Source organism: Bos indicus x Bos taurus, chromosome 27, assembly GCF_003369695.1.
Source record: "Bos indicus x Bos taurus breed Angus x Brahman F1 hybrid chromosome 27, Bos_hybrid_MaternalHap_v2.0, whole genome shotgun sequence".
Lineage (NCBI taxonomy): Eukaryota > Metazoa > Chordata > Mammalia > Artiodactyla > Bovidae > Bos > Bos indicus x Bos taurus.
In genome coordinates, this window is record NC_040102.1 from 39,496,343 (window position 1) to 39,514,603 (window position 18,261).

Here is an 18,261-nt window from a genome sequence, read left to right on the forward strand (position 1 = left end):
ATATTTTATGTAAATGGAAGTATGCACTGTGTATTCTTCTGCCTCAGGCTTCTTTTAGTTTGTTTTTGAAGTTGATCCATATTGCAGGCTGTGTCAGTATTTTCTTCCTGTTTATTGCTGAATAGTATTCTCTGGAGAGCATTTGGGTTTGCCCTGTTTCCCTTGTTAGTGGGCAGTACTGCTGCAAATGGCCACAGACCAGGCTTCATGTAGACATACGTTTTCACTTCTCTTGTATAGATTCCTAGAAGTGAAGCCATTGAGTTATATCCCAACTTTTATGTTTAATGTTTTAAGAAAGTGCAAGCTGTTTTCCAGATCTATTACAGCGTTTTACATTCTTACCAGCAGAGTGTGAAGGTTCTAATTTGTCAGTGTTCTCACTGATACTTGTTAATGTCTTTTTTAGTCTCCCCTGGTGGCTCAGTGGTAAAGAATCCACCTGCCAGCGGAGGAGACTTGGGTTTGATCCCTGGGTCAGGAAGATCTCTTGGAGTAGGAAATTGGAACCGGCTCCATTGTTCTTGCCTGAGAAATCTCATGGACAGACACGTGGCATGTTCTTTATCCATTCCTCCATTGATGGGCATTTAGGTTCTACATCTTGGCTGTTGTAAATAGTGCTGCAGTGAACACTGGGGTGTTTGTGTCTTTTTGAATTATGGTTTTCTTCAGACGTATACTCAAGAGCAAGATTGCTGGGTCTTATAGTAGTTCTATTTTTAATATTTTAAAGACTGTGTATGCCATTCTCCTGGAGAAGGAAATGGCAACCCACTCCAGTATCTTGGCTGGAGAATTCCATGGACAGAGGAGCCTGGCGGGCTACAGTCCATGGGGTTGCAGAGTCAGGCACGACTGAGAGACCATCACTAACTCACTCATGCTGTTCTCCACAGTGTGTGCACCAATTTACATGCCCACAGACAGGCTAGGAGGGTTCCTTTTTCTCCACATTTGTTCTTTGCCGACTTTGACGATGGCCATTCTGACCAGCGTGAGGTGATACCTCATTTTTAGTTTTGATTTGCAGTTCTCTAATAATTAGCATTCTTGAGCATGTTTTCATGTGCTTTCTGGATATCTGTATGTTTTCTTTGGAGAAATGTCTATTTAGGTCTTCTGCCTGTTTTTTAATTGGGTTGTGTGTGTGGTGTTTTTTTTTTTTATCTACACGAGTTGTTTATATATTTTAGAGATTAATCTTTTACTGGGCTTTTCCTTTACAAATACATTCTTCCATTCAGTAAGTGTTGTCTTTTCATCTTGTTTATGGTTTTCTTTTCTGTGCAAGAGCTTTTAAGTTTAATTAGGTCTCATTTGTTTGTTTTTTTAAAATTTTCATTAGTATGTGGATCCAAGAAGACATTTGCTACAGTTTCTGTCAAAGGATGTTCTGTGTTTTCCTCTAAGAGTTTTATAGTGTCACTCTAAATTGAGGTCTTCAATCCATTTTGAGTTTATTTTTGTGAATGGTGTTACAAAACGTTCTTGTTTCATTCTTTTATGTGCAGCTCTCCATTTCCCAGCACTGCTTATTGAGGAACGTGTCTTTTCTTCTTTGTATTTTATCCTGTGGCTTTGTTTCTGAGCGTTCTCTCCTGTTCCATTGGTCTGTATTTCTGTTTTTGTGCCAGGACCATACTGTCTTGATTAGTGTCACTTTGTAGTATAGTCAGAACCTGTGGCGGATTCATTTCGATATTTGGCAAAACTAATACAATATTGTAAAGTTTAAAAATAAAATAAAATTAAAAAAAAAAAGAAAGAAATCAGGGACCTGATTCCTCCAGCTCCATTTTTCTTCCTCAAGATTGCTTTGGCTATTTGGGGTCATTGTGTTTCCTTATAAATTAAAATTTTCTTTGTTCTCGTACTATGAAAACTTCCATTGGTAATTTGATAGGGATTAGGTTGAATCTGTAGATTGCTTTGAGTAGTTATTTTAATAGTATTGATTCTTCCAATCCAAGAACATAGTATATCTTTCTATGTCATCTTCAATTTTTTTTTAAGCATCTTATAGTTTGCTGAATATAGGACTTTTGCCTCCTTAGGTAGGTTTATTTCTTGGTATTTTATTCTTTTAGATACAATGGTAAATGGGATTGTTTCCTTAATTTCTCCTTCTGATCTTCTGTTGTTAGTGTATAGAAATGTGTAGATTTCTATGTATCCATTTTGTATCCTGCAACTTTACCAAATTCATTGATGAAATCTGGTCGTTTTCTGGTAGCATCTTTAGGATTTTCTATGTGTAGTAGTATTTCATCTGCCAACAGTGACTTTTCCTGTCGAAGTTTTCCTCCTACTTTCCCAACTTTGGTTTCCTTTATTTCTTTTTCTTCTCTGATTGCTGTGGCTAGGACTTCCAAAGCTTTGTTGAGTAACAGTGGCAAGAGTAGACACCCTTGTCTTGTTCCTGATGTTAGAGGAAATGCTTTCAGACTTTCACCGTCGAGTATAACGTTAGCTGTAGGTTTGTCATATATGGCCTTTTTTATGTTGAGACATGTTCCCTGTACACTCACTTTCTGGAGATTTTATCTTAATGTTGAATCTTTGCAAAAGCTTTTTCTGCATCTCTTGAGATGATCATATGGTTTTTATTCAGTTTCTTATTGTGATGTATCCTACTGATTAATTTCCAGATATTGAAAAATCTTTGCATCCCTGGAATAAATCCCACTTGATCATGTTGTATAATCCTTTTAATGTGTTGTTGGGTTCAGATTGCTAGTATTTTGATGATTTTTGCATCTGTGTTTGTTCATAGTGATGTCGGCCTTTAATGTGTGTGTGTGTGTATGTGATCTTTGGTTTTGGTAATCAGGGTGATGGTGGCCTTATAGAATGCATTTGGAAGTATTCCTTCCTCTGCAATTTTTTGGAATAGTTTTAGAAGAATAGGTATTAACTCTTTTCTAAATGTTTGATAGAATTCTCCTGTGACGCCATCTGGTCCTGAATTTTTGTTGGGAGTTTTTTAATCACAGTTTCAGTTTCGGTACTTGTGATTGGTCTGTTAATATTTTCTGTCTCTTCCTAGTTCAGTCTTGGGAGATTGTACCTTTTAAAGGATCTGTTCATTTATTCCAGGTTGTCCATTTTATTTGCATATAGTAGTCTCTTATGATCCTTTGTATTTCAGTGGTATCTGTTGTAACTTTTTTCATTTCTGATTTTTTTATTTGAGTCCTCTCCCTTTTTTTCTTGATGAGTCTGGATAAAGGTTTATAAATTTTGTTTGTCTTTTCAAAGAACCATTGGTCTTTTCTATTGTTTGTTTCTATTTCATTTATTTCTGCTCTGATCTTTATGCTTTGTTTCCTCCTAGTAACTTTGGGTTTTGTTTGTTCTTCTAGTTGATTTAGGTGTAAGCTTAAGAGATTTGAGATTTTTCTTGTTCCCTGAATAAGATTATATTGCTATAAAGTTCCCTCTTAGAACTGCTTTTGCTGCGTCCCAAAGGTTTTGGATCATTATGCTTTTGTTTTCATTTGTCTTTAAATATTTTTAATTTCCTCTTTGATTTCTTCAGTGACCCTTTGGCTATAACCCATTGGGTTATTTAGTAGCATATTACTTACTCTCCACAAATGGTACCCCACTCCAGCACTCTTGCCTGGAAAACCCCATGGACGGAGGAGCCTGGTGGGCTGCAGTCCATGGGGTCGCTAAGAATCGGACACGACTGAGCAACTTCACTTTCGCTTTTCACTTTCATGCATTGGAGAAGGAAATGGCAACCCACTCCAGTGTTCTTGCCTGGAGAATCCCAGGGACGGGGGAGCCTGGTGGGCTGCTGTCTATGGGGTCTCACAGAGTCGGACACAACTGAAGCGACTTAGCAGCACATGTTTGTATTATTTACAGTGTTTTTCTTGTAGTTTATTTCTAATCTCATAGCATTGTGATCAGAAAAGATGCTTGATATGATTTCAATTTTCTTAAATTTACTAAGATTCTCTTTGTGGCCCAGCCTGTGATTTGTCCTGGAGAATGTTTTATGTGCACTTGAATGTGTATTCTGCTTTTTCGTGGAATGCTCTATAAACATCCATTAAGTGTGGTTGAATGTGTCATTTAAGACCTGTGTTTCCTTGTTGATTTTCTGTCTGGATGATCTGTTGATTGATGAGACTGGGGCGTTAAGAGTCTCCCACTGTTACTGTGTTGCTGTCAGTTTCTCCTTTCATGGCTATAAGCATTTGCCTTATATAATGAGGTGCTCCTGTGTTGGGTGCATATATATATTTATAATTGTTCTGTCTTCTTCTTTGATCTGTTGATTTTTGTATGCTGTCCTTCTTTATCTCTTCTAACAATCTTTATTTTAAAGTCTATTTTGTCCAATATGAATATTGCTGCTTCAGTTTTCTTTTGATTTCCATTTGCATGGAATATCTTTTTCCATCCTCTCACTTTCAGTCTATATGTGTCCCTACATCTGAGGTGGGTTTCTTGTAAACAGCGTATATGCCAGATCTTATTTTTGTATCCATTCAACCAGTCTGTGTCTTTTCATTAGAGCATATAGTCTATTTGCATTTAAGGTAATTTAGTATATTCTTACTGCCATTTTGCTAATTGTTCTGCATTTGTTTTTGTAGGCTTTTTAACTTCTTTTCCTTTTATGTTCTCTTGTGGTTTGATGACTAACCTTTAGTGTTGTGTTGGGTTATTTATTCTTTGTTGTGTGTGTCTATCATGTATTTTCGGTTTTCAGTTACCGTGGGGTTTTGATATAGCATTCTATATATATGAACAAGATTGTTGTAAGTTGCTCATCTTTGAATTTCAGATGTGTTTTGTGTTCTCCTCCTCTCAAAATTATTAGTTTCAGTATCATGTATGTGGGTGTTGTGTGTGTGTGGTGGGGCAAGGGGGGTGATTTCCGATCTTGACTGTATGTTTGCCTTTACTGGTGAGGTTTTTCACTGATCATTTTCTTGTTTCTAGTTGTGGCCTTCTCTTTTCTGCTTAGAGAAGTTCCTTTAGCATTTTAGCAAAGGTAGTCTGGTGATGCTGAATTCTCTTAGCTTTTGCTTGTTTGTAAAACTTTTGATTTCTCCATCAAATCTGAACAAGAGCCTTGCTGAGTAGAGTCTTCTTGGCTGTAGGTTCTTCCCTTTTAGCACTTTAAATATAGGGTGCCACTCCCTTCTGGCCTGTGGAGTTTCTCCTGAGAAATCAGCTGATAACCTTATGGGAGTTCTTTTGTATGCTATTTGTTGCTTTTCCCTGGTTGCTTTTTAATTTTTGTAAATTGCCTGACTGCGTCTCAGCATGCTCCTCCTCAGCTTTCTCCTGCTTGGGACTCTCTGAGCTCCTTGACTAGGTGACTGTTTCCTTTCCCACGTGAGGGATGTTTTCAACTATTCTCTCTTCACACATTTTCTCAGGTCCTTTCTCTCTCCTCCTCCTTGGGTCCCTATAATGAGAATGTTGGTGCGTTTAATGTCCCAGGGGTCTCTTAGACTGTCCTTACTTTCTTTCATTCCTTTTTCTTCATTTTCCTCTGTGGCAGTGATTTCCCCCATTCCGTCTTCCAGCTCACTTACTCATTCTTCTGCCTCAGTTATTCTGCTATTGATTCCTTCCAGTGTATTTTTTCATTTCAGTCAGCATGTTGTCCATGACTGTCGTTTGTTCTTTAGTTCTTCTAGGTCATTGTTAAACATGTTTTATATCTTCTTGATCTGTGCCTTTATTCTTTGTCTGAGGTCTTGGGTCATCTTAAGTATCATTACCCTGAATTATTTTTGAGGCAGATTGTCTGTCTCTGCCTCACTTAGTTGTTGTTCTGGGGTTTTATCTTGTTTCTTCTTCTGGAATATATTTCTGTGCCATCTCATTTTGTCTAACTTTGTTTATTTGTGGTCTCTGTTACTCAAGCTGCAGGATTGTAATTCTTCTTGTTTCTGGTGCGTGAGTTTGGTCCAGGGGCTTGTGCAGCCTTCTTGGTGGGATGGACTGGAGACTGCCCAGTGGTGAGTGGAGCTAGGTCTTTGCCTTCTGGTGGACAGAGCTTGTGTCTAGGGCTGTGTGTATTTAGCGGCAGCTGTGGGCTCAGGCAGTCTGTCTGCTGAGGGATGGGGCTGCTTGTTTGGCTTGTGGTGCCCCAGCACTGGAGCCTGCAGCCTGCTCGGTGAGGCCAGGTCTTGGTGTTGTAATGGCTGCCTTCCGGAGAGCTCACGTCAGATGAATATTCGCCAGTACTTCCGCCACCAGTGTCCTTGCCTCCACAGTAAGCCAGAGTTGACCCCCACCTCCCTAGGAGACCTTCCTAAACCAGCAGGTAGGTCTGGCCAAAGCTCCTGTAGAGTCACTGCTTTGCCCCAGATCCCAGGGCACATGAGACCTTGTGTGCCCTCCAGGAGTGGAGTCTGTGCCCCCCAGTCCTGTGAAGCTTCTGCACTCAAGCCCTGCTGACGTTCAAAGCCAGATGCTCTGGGGGGCTCCTCCTTCCAAGGCCAAACTCCTAGGCTGAGGAGCGTGACATGGGGCTCAGGACTCTCATTCCTGTGGGGGAACCTCTGCAATGTAATTATTTTCCAGTGTGTGGGTGCCCCCCACCCCGGGGAGTATGGGATTTGATTATATTGTGAAAGCGTCCCTCCTGCCATCGCGTTTTGGCATTTTCTTTGTTTTTGGAAGTAGAATATCTTTTTTCGTAGGTTCCAGTTTGCTTTATCGATGGTTGTTCAGCAGTTGTGATTTGGTGTTTTCGTGAGAGGGAATAAGCCCACGTCTTTCTTTGCCACCTTTTGTTCTCTCTCTTCTGTTTATATTTTTAAATTGACACCAATTCTGTTTATTATATTCAAAACCCTTCCCTAATATCCACATCAGAGTTGGATTTGTTGCACCTTGAGGATGTTGAAGAGTTAAGTCAGACTTGGAAAAGCTTGAAGTTCATGCCTAAGACAGTGGGAGCCCACAGAGAAGCGCAGCCTCCTGGCTGACCCACTGGCTTCTTCCCCTGGCTGTGCACCTATGAGTTAATTGATTTATTTTTTTTTTAAGACTAATGTTTATACCTTTTTAAAATTTTATTTATTTTTGGCTGCACTGGGTCTTTGTTGCCGCACGCAGTCTTTCTCTGCTGATGGGAAAAGGGCCACTCTTCATTGCGGTGTGCAAGCTTTGCGTTGCGGTGTGCTAGCTTTGCGTTGCGGTGGCTTCTCTTGTTGCGGTGCTCAAGCTTAGTAGCCCTGCAGCACGTGGAATCTTGCTGAACCAAGGCCTGAACTGGCTTCCCCCGCATTGCCAGGTGAACTCGTAACCTCCGGACCACCAAGGGAGTCCCATTTAGTTGATTTTTAAACTAATTGAATCTCGTAAGACAACTTCTTAGTTGTCTTATATGCAGTCTTTTTAAGAGAAGAAATCTCTGCTCCTGTTTCCTATTTGGACAGAGGATTTAAATGTTCAGTTTATTATTAACCATTCTTAAGAGTAAACTACATCTACATACCTTTCAATAGGCAGTTGTTGAAATTATGACACATCTTTAAATTGACATTCTTCATGTCCATTAAAAATGGTGATGTGGTATATTTTGACATGAAGATTATTACTGTGTAGGAAAAAAGGTAAAGAACTCCAAAATTAAACAATATATGTGAATATTTCTGTTTTTCTTGTTAAAAATGCTCATACATAAATATTTTTAAAAGTTCCGGAAAGCTGTACACAGTCTGATATTTTGAGTAGTGAAATTTTAATGATTTCTTGTTATTTATACCATTCAGTATTTCCTGAAATTTTTTTTGCAATATTTATTAATGTTAAATATAGAATAAAGTGGTTTTTGTAAGAAATTTCTCTTTAAGTCACAAATTGATTTTAGATATCATTAAAAATGTATTAAACAGAACTTCTATATTTAAAAAACAGGTTCTAAATGTAAAAGCTGTGGAAGCAGAGGGTTGTAAAAAGGCAGAAAGAGGACTAATGGGCTTGGGAAGCCTGTCCTTTACTGAAAAAGTAAACTTGCTGATCCAGCTTCCTCAGCCTTTATCGTGTGGTTTGACAGAAATACACATCGTACTTGTTTTCTTAGAGAGTCTTAAAGGTCTCTCATCAGAAACCAAATAATTGAAATCCAAGTGTGATTAGTGAAGGAAAAAATCTTTTTAATCTAAAACAGAGATTTCACATTTTAAACTCTCATTTGTACTCCAAATAACTTTAACCGTTAAGCAATTAACTATTGCCTTATGTACATGGTTACCCAGCTGCTATAATTGCCATACAATGAGCAAACTTCTATTTTTATGACTTAGTTTTTTTTGGCATTGTGCCAAAGAAATAAGGCAAGAAAATAACCTTTATTGTTCAAGATCGTTTGCATGCCATTAAATACCACAGTGAAGGGGGTAATTTCCACAGCGAAAAATACTAAATTGAAAATAAAAATTCTTTGGCTGAGTTCTTACCTTCCCAGCAAATGAAACTCTATGCTTGTGGGCAAAAAAAAAAATACAACTATAAAGGCCTCATCTTTATAGGAATTCTTTCAAATGGAAATGGAAAGCAATTATTCTCCAATGAAAAATAAATAAAATAAGAATGGACACATTCCGTTTGCCTCTGGATCAGTTCTGGTAAGATGCACTCTTGCCTGCTGTGAGTGCCCTGGGTTTCCCGCCCTTAGGTCTGCCCCAGCTCTGCCTCGTCTGCTGATGGAGTAAGTGTGCCTGCTGCTGCTGGAGGCCAGTCCTCCTCTGTGCCTGTGTTCCTCTCCTCTGCTCTCTGTGGGGTCACAGGTGGGCTGTGCAGTTGTGACTTGCCCCTTTTCTTGGCGATTCTTCTCAGTGGCTTTGAAACCTTGCTTTAGGCCGGTTTTCATCCAAGTTTGGACCATTGTTAGAATAGCCTGGGTATGCAGTATAGGCAAACCCCAGACTAGCTGAACCAGGAGAGAGGGAACTTGGAAACCTGCATTCTTCACAAACAGGTCAGTGGTTACAAGCATTTCCTGTAAGCTCTTAGACACAAGTCAACACACAAGTATCGCTAGATCCTGCCTTCGTGTATTTCTCATTTCCTCTTCACTGCAAGTTTCAGGGAGAGTCCCCAGTATCCACCCTTGTCTTTACTCCTCATGTTTGTCTAGCAGGTTTCCACACTTTATGTGCCCCTTCAGCAAAATATTTCTGAGCTTGTCTTCTCAATATATATTTATTTGTTTCTAAATTGTATACTTACATTAGTGTGCCATTGTACTGGATACATTGTAAAGCAGTGTACAGAGGCAGCAGAGGATGAGATGGTTAGATAGCACCACGGACTCAATGGACACAAACCTGAGCAAACTCTGGGAGATAGCAGAGGACAGAGGAGCCTGGCGGGCTACAGTCCATGGCACCTCAGAGCTGGACACGACTTAGCGATTGAGCGACACAAAAGAGGAGATAGGAAATAAGTAGTATTTTTAATTTAAAAAAATGATTTAACACTATCATTCAACTAATGTAGACCTAAGTCTGTATTTTAAATGCTCTTTTGACAATTTTGAATTTGGGAGGCTCACTTTATCAGATCTGAGTAGATTGTGATCTTTTTTCACATTAAAGTTTGGCTCTTGAAGGGGCTCATACTGAAAAAAAGACGCATTAGCCCTACCGTTTCTTCTTGTACACACTCCACACGTTCTTACATAAGTACTAGCCTTATTGCTTTGAAATCCTTTTTAAGTCTTTAGGTCTTTGAAATCCTTTTTAAGTCAGGTTGAGGGTTAATTTAGTAAAAACTACGTAATATAATCTGCAAAGCCACTGAACCGGGCGCATTTGAACCGCAGAAGCTTGTAGTGCGATGAGAGCAAAAGTGGGAGTGGACGTGCCCCTGGTACCTCCACCTTGTGGGGCTTTCTTCCCTCGGGACGGCTTCTGTGGCTGGAGAGGGGCCACCACTGATCCACATGCTCAGTGTTATAATAACTTAGTTTAATTTGGGGGCACAAATGGTATAAATAGCAGTTGTAATATTTTCTGTCTGTATTCCAGCAGACCACTTTGTACAGCTCCTGGCCCATGTTGGGACACCACTTAAACCACTGAGTCTCCTACACTTTATCTTCCTTATTAACACTGTTGAAGAACTTATTACTGAGATCATCTCTGATCTCCATGCCCCTAAATGTAGTGGACTTTTTGGGTTCATTTTTACTTGACCATTCATAGTTTTAAGCTCAATTGACCATTTCTTGGTTTTTTTCTCCTCTTGTAAGTGGTTCGACCATTGACCCAGTGACTGCACGGTTCAGTCATTGAGACCTGTTGATTCTACTTCCTCCATGATTCTGAATACATCCTTTTCTACCACCTCAGTCCCCTACTGGTTCAAGCCTCTGCTCCCTCTGAGCTCAGCAGTGGTTCCACAGTGGGTCTCCTAAGACCTGCTTTCTCCCCACCTCAGCTGGAAGCTTGGAGAACATGAAGCTGGCCGTTTTACTCCCTTGCTCCTTAGGTCTCAGATAACTTTCTGTACAGTGGGAAGAGACAGGGAAGACCTGGCTGCTACCCAGCCCAGCTGCCTGCTTGGTGCGCTGCGCTCTAGACACCCTGACTGATCCCCCACTTTGCATGCTTCCTAGCTACCTACCTGCACGTTATCCCCTCTTCACAGGAATGGTCTTCTCCCTTCCCTGGTCACCAGCTGCTTCTCATCCTTCATATTTTATTACAGTATCACTTCTCCAGGGAAGTCTCATTAGAGCCCCTGTCAGGCAGTTACACTGTCCCCTATGTTTGCTTTATAGCTCTTCCCATACATATGAATAAACTAGCCGTTACATCCCCCGTATCTAACAGATCATAAAGACTCTTTAAATATTTGAGTAAATTGGCATTGTTGTAGCAATATTTGTTTCTGTGTCCATAGACTCGTTAGCCTGTGAGGATAATGCCCTTGTCTGGCTTGGCCTCCATTATTTTTCTATCATCTAATACATTTACACACAAACACAAAATTTGTTGACTTACTGTGAAGATTCTGTCGTTATTTGTTCAGTGCCTTTCCCCCTTAGACCATAGAGTGATTGTCTGTTTTGTGCACACATGCCCAGTGCTTCCGGAGAAGGCAATGGCACCCCACTTCAGCACTCTTGCCTGGAAAATCCCATGGACGGAGGAGCCTGGTGGGCTGCAGTCCATGGGGTCGTGAAGAGTCGGACATGACTGAGCGACTTCACTTTCACTTTTCACTTTCATGCATTGGAGAAGGACATGGCAACCCACTCCAGTGTTCTTGCCTGGAGAATCCCAGGGACAGAGGAGCCTGGTAGGAGGCCGTCTATGGGGTCACGCAGAGTCGGACACGACTGAAGCGACTTAGCAGCGGCAGCCCAGTGCTTCGTATACTGACATTATAGTCAGTATTTGGTATTTTTAAAATTAGTCTATTTCTGCCTTTTTCTATACACGTTTAATCCATTCCTATTTATGGTAATTCTAATATATTTGAACTTAATTCTGACATTTTGTGTTTTGTATGTCCTTGTTTTTTCTTTTTTCTTCTATTTTTGTTTAAATGGATCAAGTTTTATTCCATTATGTTCCCTCCAAAAGTTAGAAAGTTAAATATCCTCTTTTAGTCTTCTGATTATTGTCTTAAAATTTTTAATGCAAATACTATTTTATATTTTTCTAGCATCTGTTCCCATCCCTGCCACCTTTCTTATGTGATTTTGCTTTTTAATTATTTATTTATAACAAACAGAACTTAAGTTTTACTAGTTTGTTTAGTTTTTATTTAACTCACTTCTGCTTCTTTTATCCTGGGTTCTACTCTGTGGTGTTCTATTTATTTACTTTGGTTCTATTATGTTTTGGGGACACAGTAACTTTTGTAATAATTTTTTAAAATAGGATTTGGGAGTGATGTATTTTCTGCATTGTTACAGATCAGAAAATACGTTGTTTTGCTCTTATTTGTAATTAGTTTACCTGGGTATGCGTTGTATGTTCTCATTTTCCCTCAGTATTTCAGAGATTTTGCTTCACTGTTGCCAGTGAGATGTCTGATATCATTGAAGGCTTTTAGTATTTGGTTTTTATCTTTACTATTGTTATAAAATGTCACTCACTATTAGTTTAGTCTTTGTTCACCCCCCTCCCCATTCATACTGGCTCTTTCTTTAACCCTCAGAAATTTCCCATTATTTCTTTGAGAAGTGTTTCTCTTCCATTTTTTTCTACTCTAGTTTCTAGATATTTCCTGTTAGCTGGATTTGGGAAGTCTGAGTTTATCCTTGGTGTCTTTGTCCTTTTGTACCGTATTGTCAGAAAACCCTCTTCTCAGCCTTCTAATTGATTGATCACATAACTGTGTTTGTTTTGCTGTTTGACACACCGTCTGTGCTTTCTTCATTTCAGTGTTTAAATTTTTAGTTTCCAAGATCTGTAGGTGTCTTTCTGTGACTCGAGTGTGCTCGTAACTTCTGAAGGTAGACGTCTTTTCGGCTCTTCTGCATTTGCTGCCCTTGCTGCAGCGTTCCTTCTTCCCAGTGCACCGTCTCAGCAGTGCTGGTTGTTGTGGGCTCACGGGAGCTAAGAGCTCTTGCTAGCCTGTTGGTGAGCACTGCGTCTGGTACTGACGACTAAGGGGGAGAGCAGGACGTGCCACCAGGTGGGCTGTGCCAGACCAGCACGGGTTCTGAGCTGGGACGCCTCTTTCCTTTTATAAATCTGTCCACCCTCACAGCTCAGAGATTCGCCTTTTCTGTGGAGAAGGAATGACCACAATGTTGAGCTGTCCCTGCTGCAGAGCCTGGCAGACTGCCTAACACTTACTCCAAGACCTCTTCCTGCTCTGTGAAGCCTCCCGCCCATCCCTCCTCAGGATTATTTTGAGAACTTTGTTTAGTTTTATAACCACTTTCTCTAGACGGCATATTGTCAATGTTTGTTCCTTTTGTCCATTTGTACCTGTCTTCTTTCAGGAATTTCTCAAAATTCCTGATCCCTTGAGATTAGTCCTTCTTAGCTAATGCTGTATAAAGGAAAAAAAAAGATATTTGTCGGGACTTGAAGTAGAAAGAGCGGTCAGAAGCACTGCTCAGAGTGCTGTCTTGATCCAAGCTGTGGTCAAGAGTTCAACATATCCCTGTTTAAATACATCCTCGGTAACATCTATTCAGATGAAAATATAGACATATCTTAGACTGTGATACAGATGTGGCTGTCTTCTAGTACTAATTTTATAAAGGTTTTTGGTATAATTATTATATTTCAGTGAATCCATACATTCCTTTATCTATGAACTCATAGAAGCAATATTTTTTATTATATTATTTTTATAGCATATGAAGAAAAGCTAATTTCATTGTTTTCTTTCTGTTAGGTTGCTGACAATTCAGTCATTCTAAAAGTTCTTCGGTCCAACATTCAGCATGTACTGGTATATGAGAACCTTGCTCTCCAGGAGAAAGCACTGGCTTGTATTCCAGTCCAAGAACTGAAAAGGAGATCACAAGAAAAGTTGTCTAGAGCCAGAAAATTGGATAAAGGTAATGGCTTTACATAACCATTCATTGCTAAATATGCATCATTACTAAATCAACAAAAATGCTGAAATGGTGCCCTTTACTGTATATATTGTAAATAAGTAACCCAGTTCTATTTGGATTTTTAAGAAGTACAACAGTGATATAATTTTTTATTGCATATACCTCATGTACACTGCAGATGGTGATTGCAGCCATGAAATTAAAAGACGCTTACTCCTTGGAAGGAAAGTTATGACCAACCTAGATAGCATATTCAAAAGCAGAGACATTACGTTGCCAACAAAGGTCTGTCTAGTCAAGGCTATGGTTTTTCCAGTGGTAATGTATGGATGTGAGAGTTGGACTGTGAAGAAGGCTGAGCGCTGAAGAATTGATGCTTTTGAACTGTGGTGTTGGAGAAGACTCTTGAGAGTCCCTTGGACGGCAAGGAGATCCAACCAGTCCATTCTGAAGGAGATCAGCCCTGGGATTTCTTTGGAGGGAATGATGCTAAAGCTGAGACTCCAGTACTTTGGCCCCCTCATGCGAAGAGTTGACTCATTGGAAAAGACTGATGCTGGGATGGATTGGGGGCAGGAGGAGAAGGGGATGACAGAGGATGAGATGGCTGGATGGCATCACTGACTCGATGGGCATGAGTCTGAGTGAACTCCGGGAGTAGGTGATGGACAGGGAGGCCTGGCATGCTGCGATTCATGGGGTCGCAAAGAGTCGGACACTACTGAGCAACTGAACTGAACTGAACATCCACACATCTGTTACAATTTTTTAATTCAAATAATGTATTTTTAGTTTAATCATTGGCATGTGATTTTTTTAAAGATATAATGTCACTGGAACTTTAGTCCATGCGATATGTGATGGCATTATTAGTGAATTTTAATGTGAATCTGAGAAAAAGCTTATTCAGAATGAATTTATGTGATTCGACCACTGACTCCCCTTTAACTGGCAGTTACTGCTATAGCGTATGCATGTAGAAGCCGGTTGCCTGGGTATAGATTGAGCTCCACCTCTCACCTTGCATCACTGAGCAAGGAATTTCATCTCCCTGCTGGTTTCTTCATTCGATAATAGGAATGATAATTCTCAAAATAGCTAGACTAGTGCATGTGCGTGGCTCAGAGCAGTGCCCGCCACATTCATCAGCCAGTAGTTGTTTTCATGAATAGTCTTAGGATTTTAAATTTTGTTGTTAAGTTTTTCCAATTTCAGCATTTTTACTTTGAATTTTTATATAATTGTTTTTTTCTGTGAACTCATTTCCTAATACTATATTTTCTAGGGGTGTTCTGTAATATTCTTTTGGTGGTTGATCTGCTATGCAATAAACATTTTTTTTTCTCAGTTTAAAAAACTGTTATTTTACATTGAAGTAGAGTTGATTTATAATGTTGTATTACTTTCAGGTATCCAGCAAGGTGGCTCAGTTATATATGCATGTATGTCTACTCTTTTAGATTATTTTCCTATTTATATTATTGCACAGTATAGAGTTCCATGTGCTGTACAGTAGGTCTTTATTTATCTATTTTATATACAGTGGTGTGTACATGTATAAATTCTGAGTTTCTAATTCATCTCTCCCTTACCTCCACAAGCAGTATACAGCTTTCTGTGTAGTGCAGGTAAGTTTAACAGAGTGTCTCAATTCTTCTTCCCATCCCTTGAGACCCTACTGTCCTTCATTTCATTGAACTAGACACTGTAGTCACCCAGCAGACTAAGAGTGAGGAAAATGACAGATTTTATGTTGCCTTCCTTCATTCATTCTTTGGACACTCTCCCAGTATGCAGGCCTGAGTTTTCTTCTTTCTGAAGACCAACCTCTTCTACTGTTTCTTTCAGGGCAGGTATTCTGGAGGTGAAGCCCCTCAGTTTTTCTCTGCCTGGGAAGGTCTCTATTTCTCCTTCACTGTTGAAGGATGATATCACTGGGGTGTAGAATTCTGGTTGGTGGGGTTTCTTCCTTTCTGTCAACGACACTTGATTCTCTCTGCTGTTGCCTGCTTGTGTGTGATGAGAAGTCGCCTGGAATTTCTGTCTCTATACTCGGAACCCTCACCAACCCCATCCCCAGCTTCATGCAGGGTTCTCTGTCCATTGTTCACTTTCTTCAGTTTGAGTATGATATACCTGGATGTTATGTTTTGGTATTTATCCTACTTGGTGTTTCCTGAGTATCCCAGATCTGTGTTTTGATGTCTCATTAATCTTGGAAGATTCTCGGCCATTATTACTTCAAATGTCTCTTCTGCTCCTTTCTGTCTCTCTTTTCCTTCTGATACTCCAAAATAGGGTATCCTGTTATACTCTTACTTATCAACTATTTCCACTTTTGCTTGATGTGCTAGGCCATTATGAAAATTCTCCCACCGTAATTGCATGTTCTGGGTGTTTTGTTCCTTTGTTTTCATTCTCTTTCTCTTTGACTCTCAGATTCTGGCAACTTGTCTTCAGGGTCAGTAATCTATCCTTGGCTGTGTCCAGTCTGCTGATGAGCCCATGAACGGCATTATCTCTTAACAGTTTTTGCTTTCTTCCCATCCTTCTGCTTACACTGTGCATCTGTTCTTACATGTGGTCTCCCTTCTCATTAGAGCCCCAAGCATGTTAATCATAATTATTTTCAATTCTCTTATTCCAAAATCTGTGCTGTATGTAAGTGGTCCTGATGCCTGTTTTGTCTCTTCAGACTTTTTTCTTGCGTTTTAGCCTGCTTTGTAATTTTTTGTTAAAAGTTGAGTATAATGTGTTGGGTAATGGGAACTGAAGTGAAGAGGCCTTTTGTGGAAGGCTTACGTGTCCACTCAACTCGTTTAACTACACTGTTTAATGCTTGGTGTGAGTGTCGGGGCCTTCAGGTTCCTCTGGTGTGCTTGGGGCCCTCTGTGGTCTCCAGGCTCCCTGAGGACTCCTCCTGAGCTCATCTCCCTCCTGCAGATGGCTTCTTGTAATCGTGCCCTGTTGCTGTACTGGGATTCTGTTGGTGGCGAGACATGGGAGAGGAGCATCCTACAGCCTTAGGGCTAAGTCTCGGTGTTGTAGGGACCTGTGTTCAGGGGCCTGGGTCACCCCCACAGTGAGACAGGAAGGCCAGAGGGGCCTAGAGTCAGGGAAGTCTGGGGCTTTGACATGAGTAGGGCAGAAGGAACACAACAGGTAGTGTGCATTGGTATTGTGAAAATCAGAAGAGACTGGGCTTTTGTCTTTTAAAGTTTATGAAAGATACATTGGATTTACAACCTGAGATCCCAAAAGCCATGTGAAGGTAGGGAAGAGGGGCTTTGCTGGAGGTGCAGGGAGCAGTGTGCACGGGGCAGCGGCGTGAGGCATCATGGGGAAGGGTGCATGGCATGGTCTGCTTGTGTCGGGTTTGGGGAGACATATGAGGTGGGCCAAGACCATGTTTTGTTTGACATTGAATTTCAGACAGAGCAGAGCATACTGAGTTTACATTTTTAATCTTTCAAAAAAGAATTAGAGGTAAAATGAAACAAAGGACTTGTAATGAGGTTTTGAAGTAGAGAATAAGAACCAAGGAAATTTGAAGGATGAATGCATCTTAGAAGGCTAATGCTATGGTGTTAGTATGATTGAACTTAGAGCAGAAGTACTAAATAACCTGTTCACTAGGCAGGAAGAAGTAAGATGACTTCTCAGGGAAGTCAGATGTTCTTAATGACTTAAGTCAGAGGGTTAGGCACTGAAGCATTAAGCAAGGGAAAGACACAGGGTGCCCTTCAGGAAAATCAGCCTAGCAATCACTTGTAAGATAAAGAGAATCAAGAGGGTACAGGAGAGAAGAATTCAAGCACACTAGAAACAGAATTTCCCTAAGAGGAGTAAGAAGGCACGCAGGGGGTGCGACTGCAAGGGAAGCGGTGGGTGTGTGAGTTGCTGGGGTGCTTGCGGGTGATCGGATGTGGAGTCGGGGGCATGGAAGGAAAATGTGCAAGAGGACCACCTCTCTCTGAATTGCAGTCAGTGTGGGCAGGCTTTGAAAGGAGGTGAGGGGTCTGCGTTCAGGCCCCTGCTGGACATCAGCTGGGCCCCCACATGAAAATGGAGGCCTGGAGCTGTTTTGGAAGTCACACCTTGACCTACACTTCACAGTGACAGGTGAAGCCATGCAAGTGAGTGAGATCGCCCAGGTTGAAAAGACAAGGCAGCAGGGAGAAGGGGGGCATTGCAGAGGTTCTAGAAAGAAAGGTAGCATTGGAGGGTATTTACATTTAAATTAATTTATATTAAATGACCATTAAACATTGAGTTCTTCAGTTGCATTCAATACATTTCAAGTACTCAGAAGCCATCATTAGTAGCAACCCTACTGGATGGTGTAGGTATGAATTATTTCCATTATTACCAAAAGTTCTGTCAGATGGTTGCTGTTCTGACCTGTCTGAGCTCTTAACCTGCACAGACAGGACTCCACTTGGAATTCTGTGAGTCATAGTTAAGGATCTTGCAAAACCAGGGAGCACTGACCCTCTTTGTGTGATGTGCATGCTCCTAGCTGGGAAGCTGCACTGTATCCCAGGAGGACAGACTCGGAAGCAAAAGTGTACTATGTTCCTTACCTCCTCCCATCCTGTGTGCTGAACAGTGATGCTCAGTTAGACTATGAGACTTGTTAGCTCAGTTTCTGTGGTTTATTCCAGTATTTACTGAGCACCTACTGTGTAGCAAGCTCAGCTGCTGAAGAGACGGTAAACAAAGTCCCTGCAGTAGTGGATGAG

General features: G+C 40.7%; 1 protein-coding gene across 3 annotated transcripts in view; it reads left to right on the plus strand.

Moving 5' to 3' along the window:
* The window catches only part of NGLY1 (N-glycanase 1), a 58,412-nt gene that overhangs the window by 15,795 nt on the left and 24,356 nt on the right, over positions 1 to 18,261 (plus strand). For all 3 annotated transcript variants that reach the window (XM_027529701.1, XM_027529702.1, XM_027529703.1), the window contains one exon: positions 13,354 to 13,519. In XM_027529701.1, the coding sequence (XP_027385502.1) occupies positions 13,354 to 13,519 (166 nt within the window). The remainder of the gene's footprint in view (positions 1 to 13,353; positions 13,520 to 18,261) is intronic.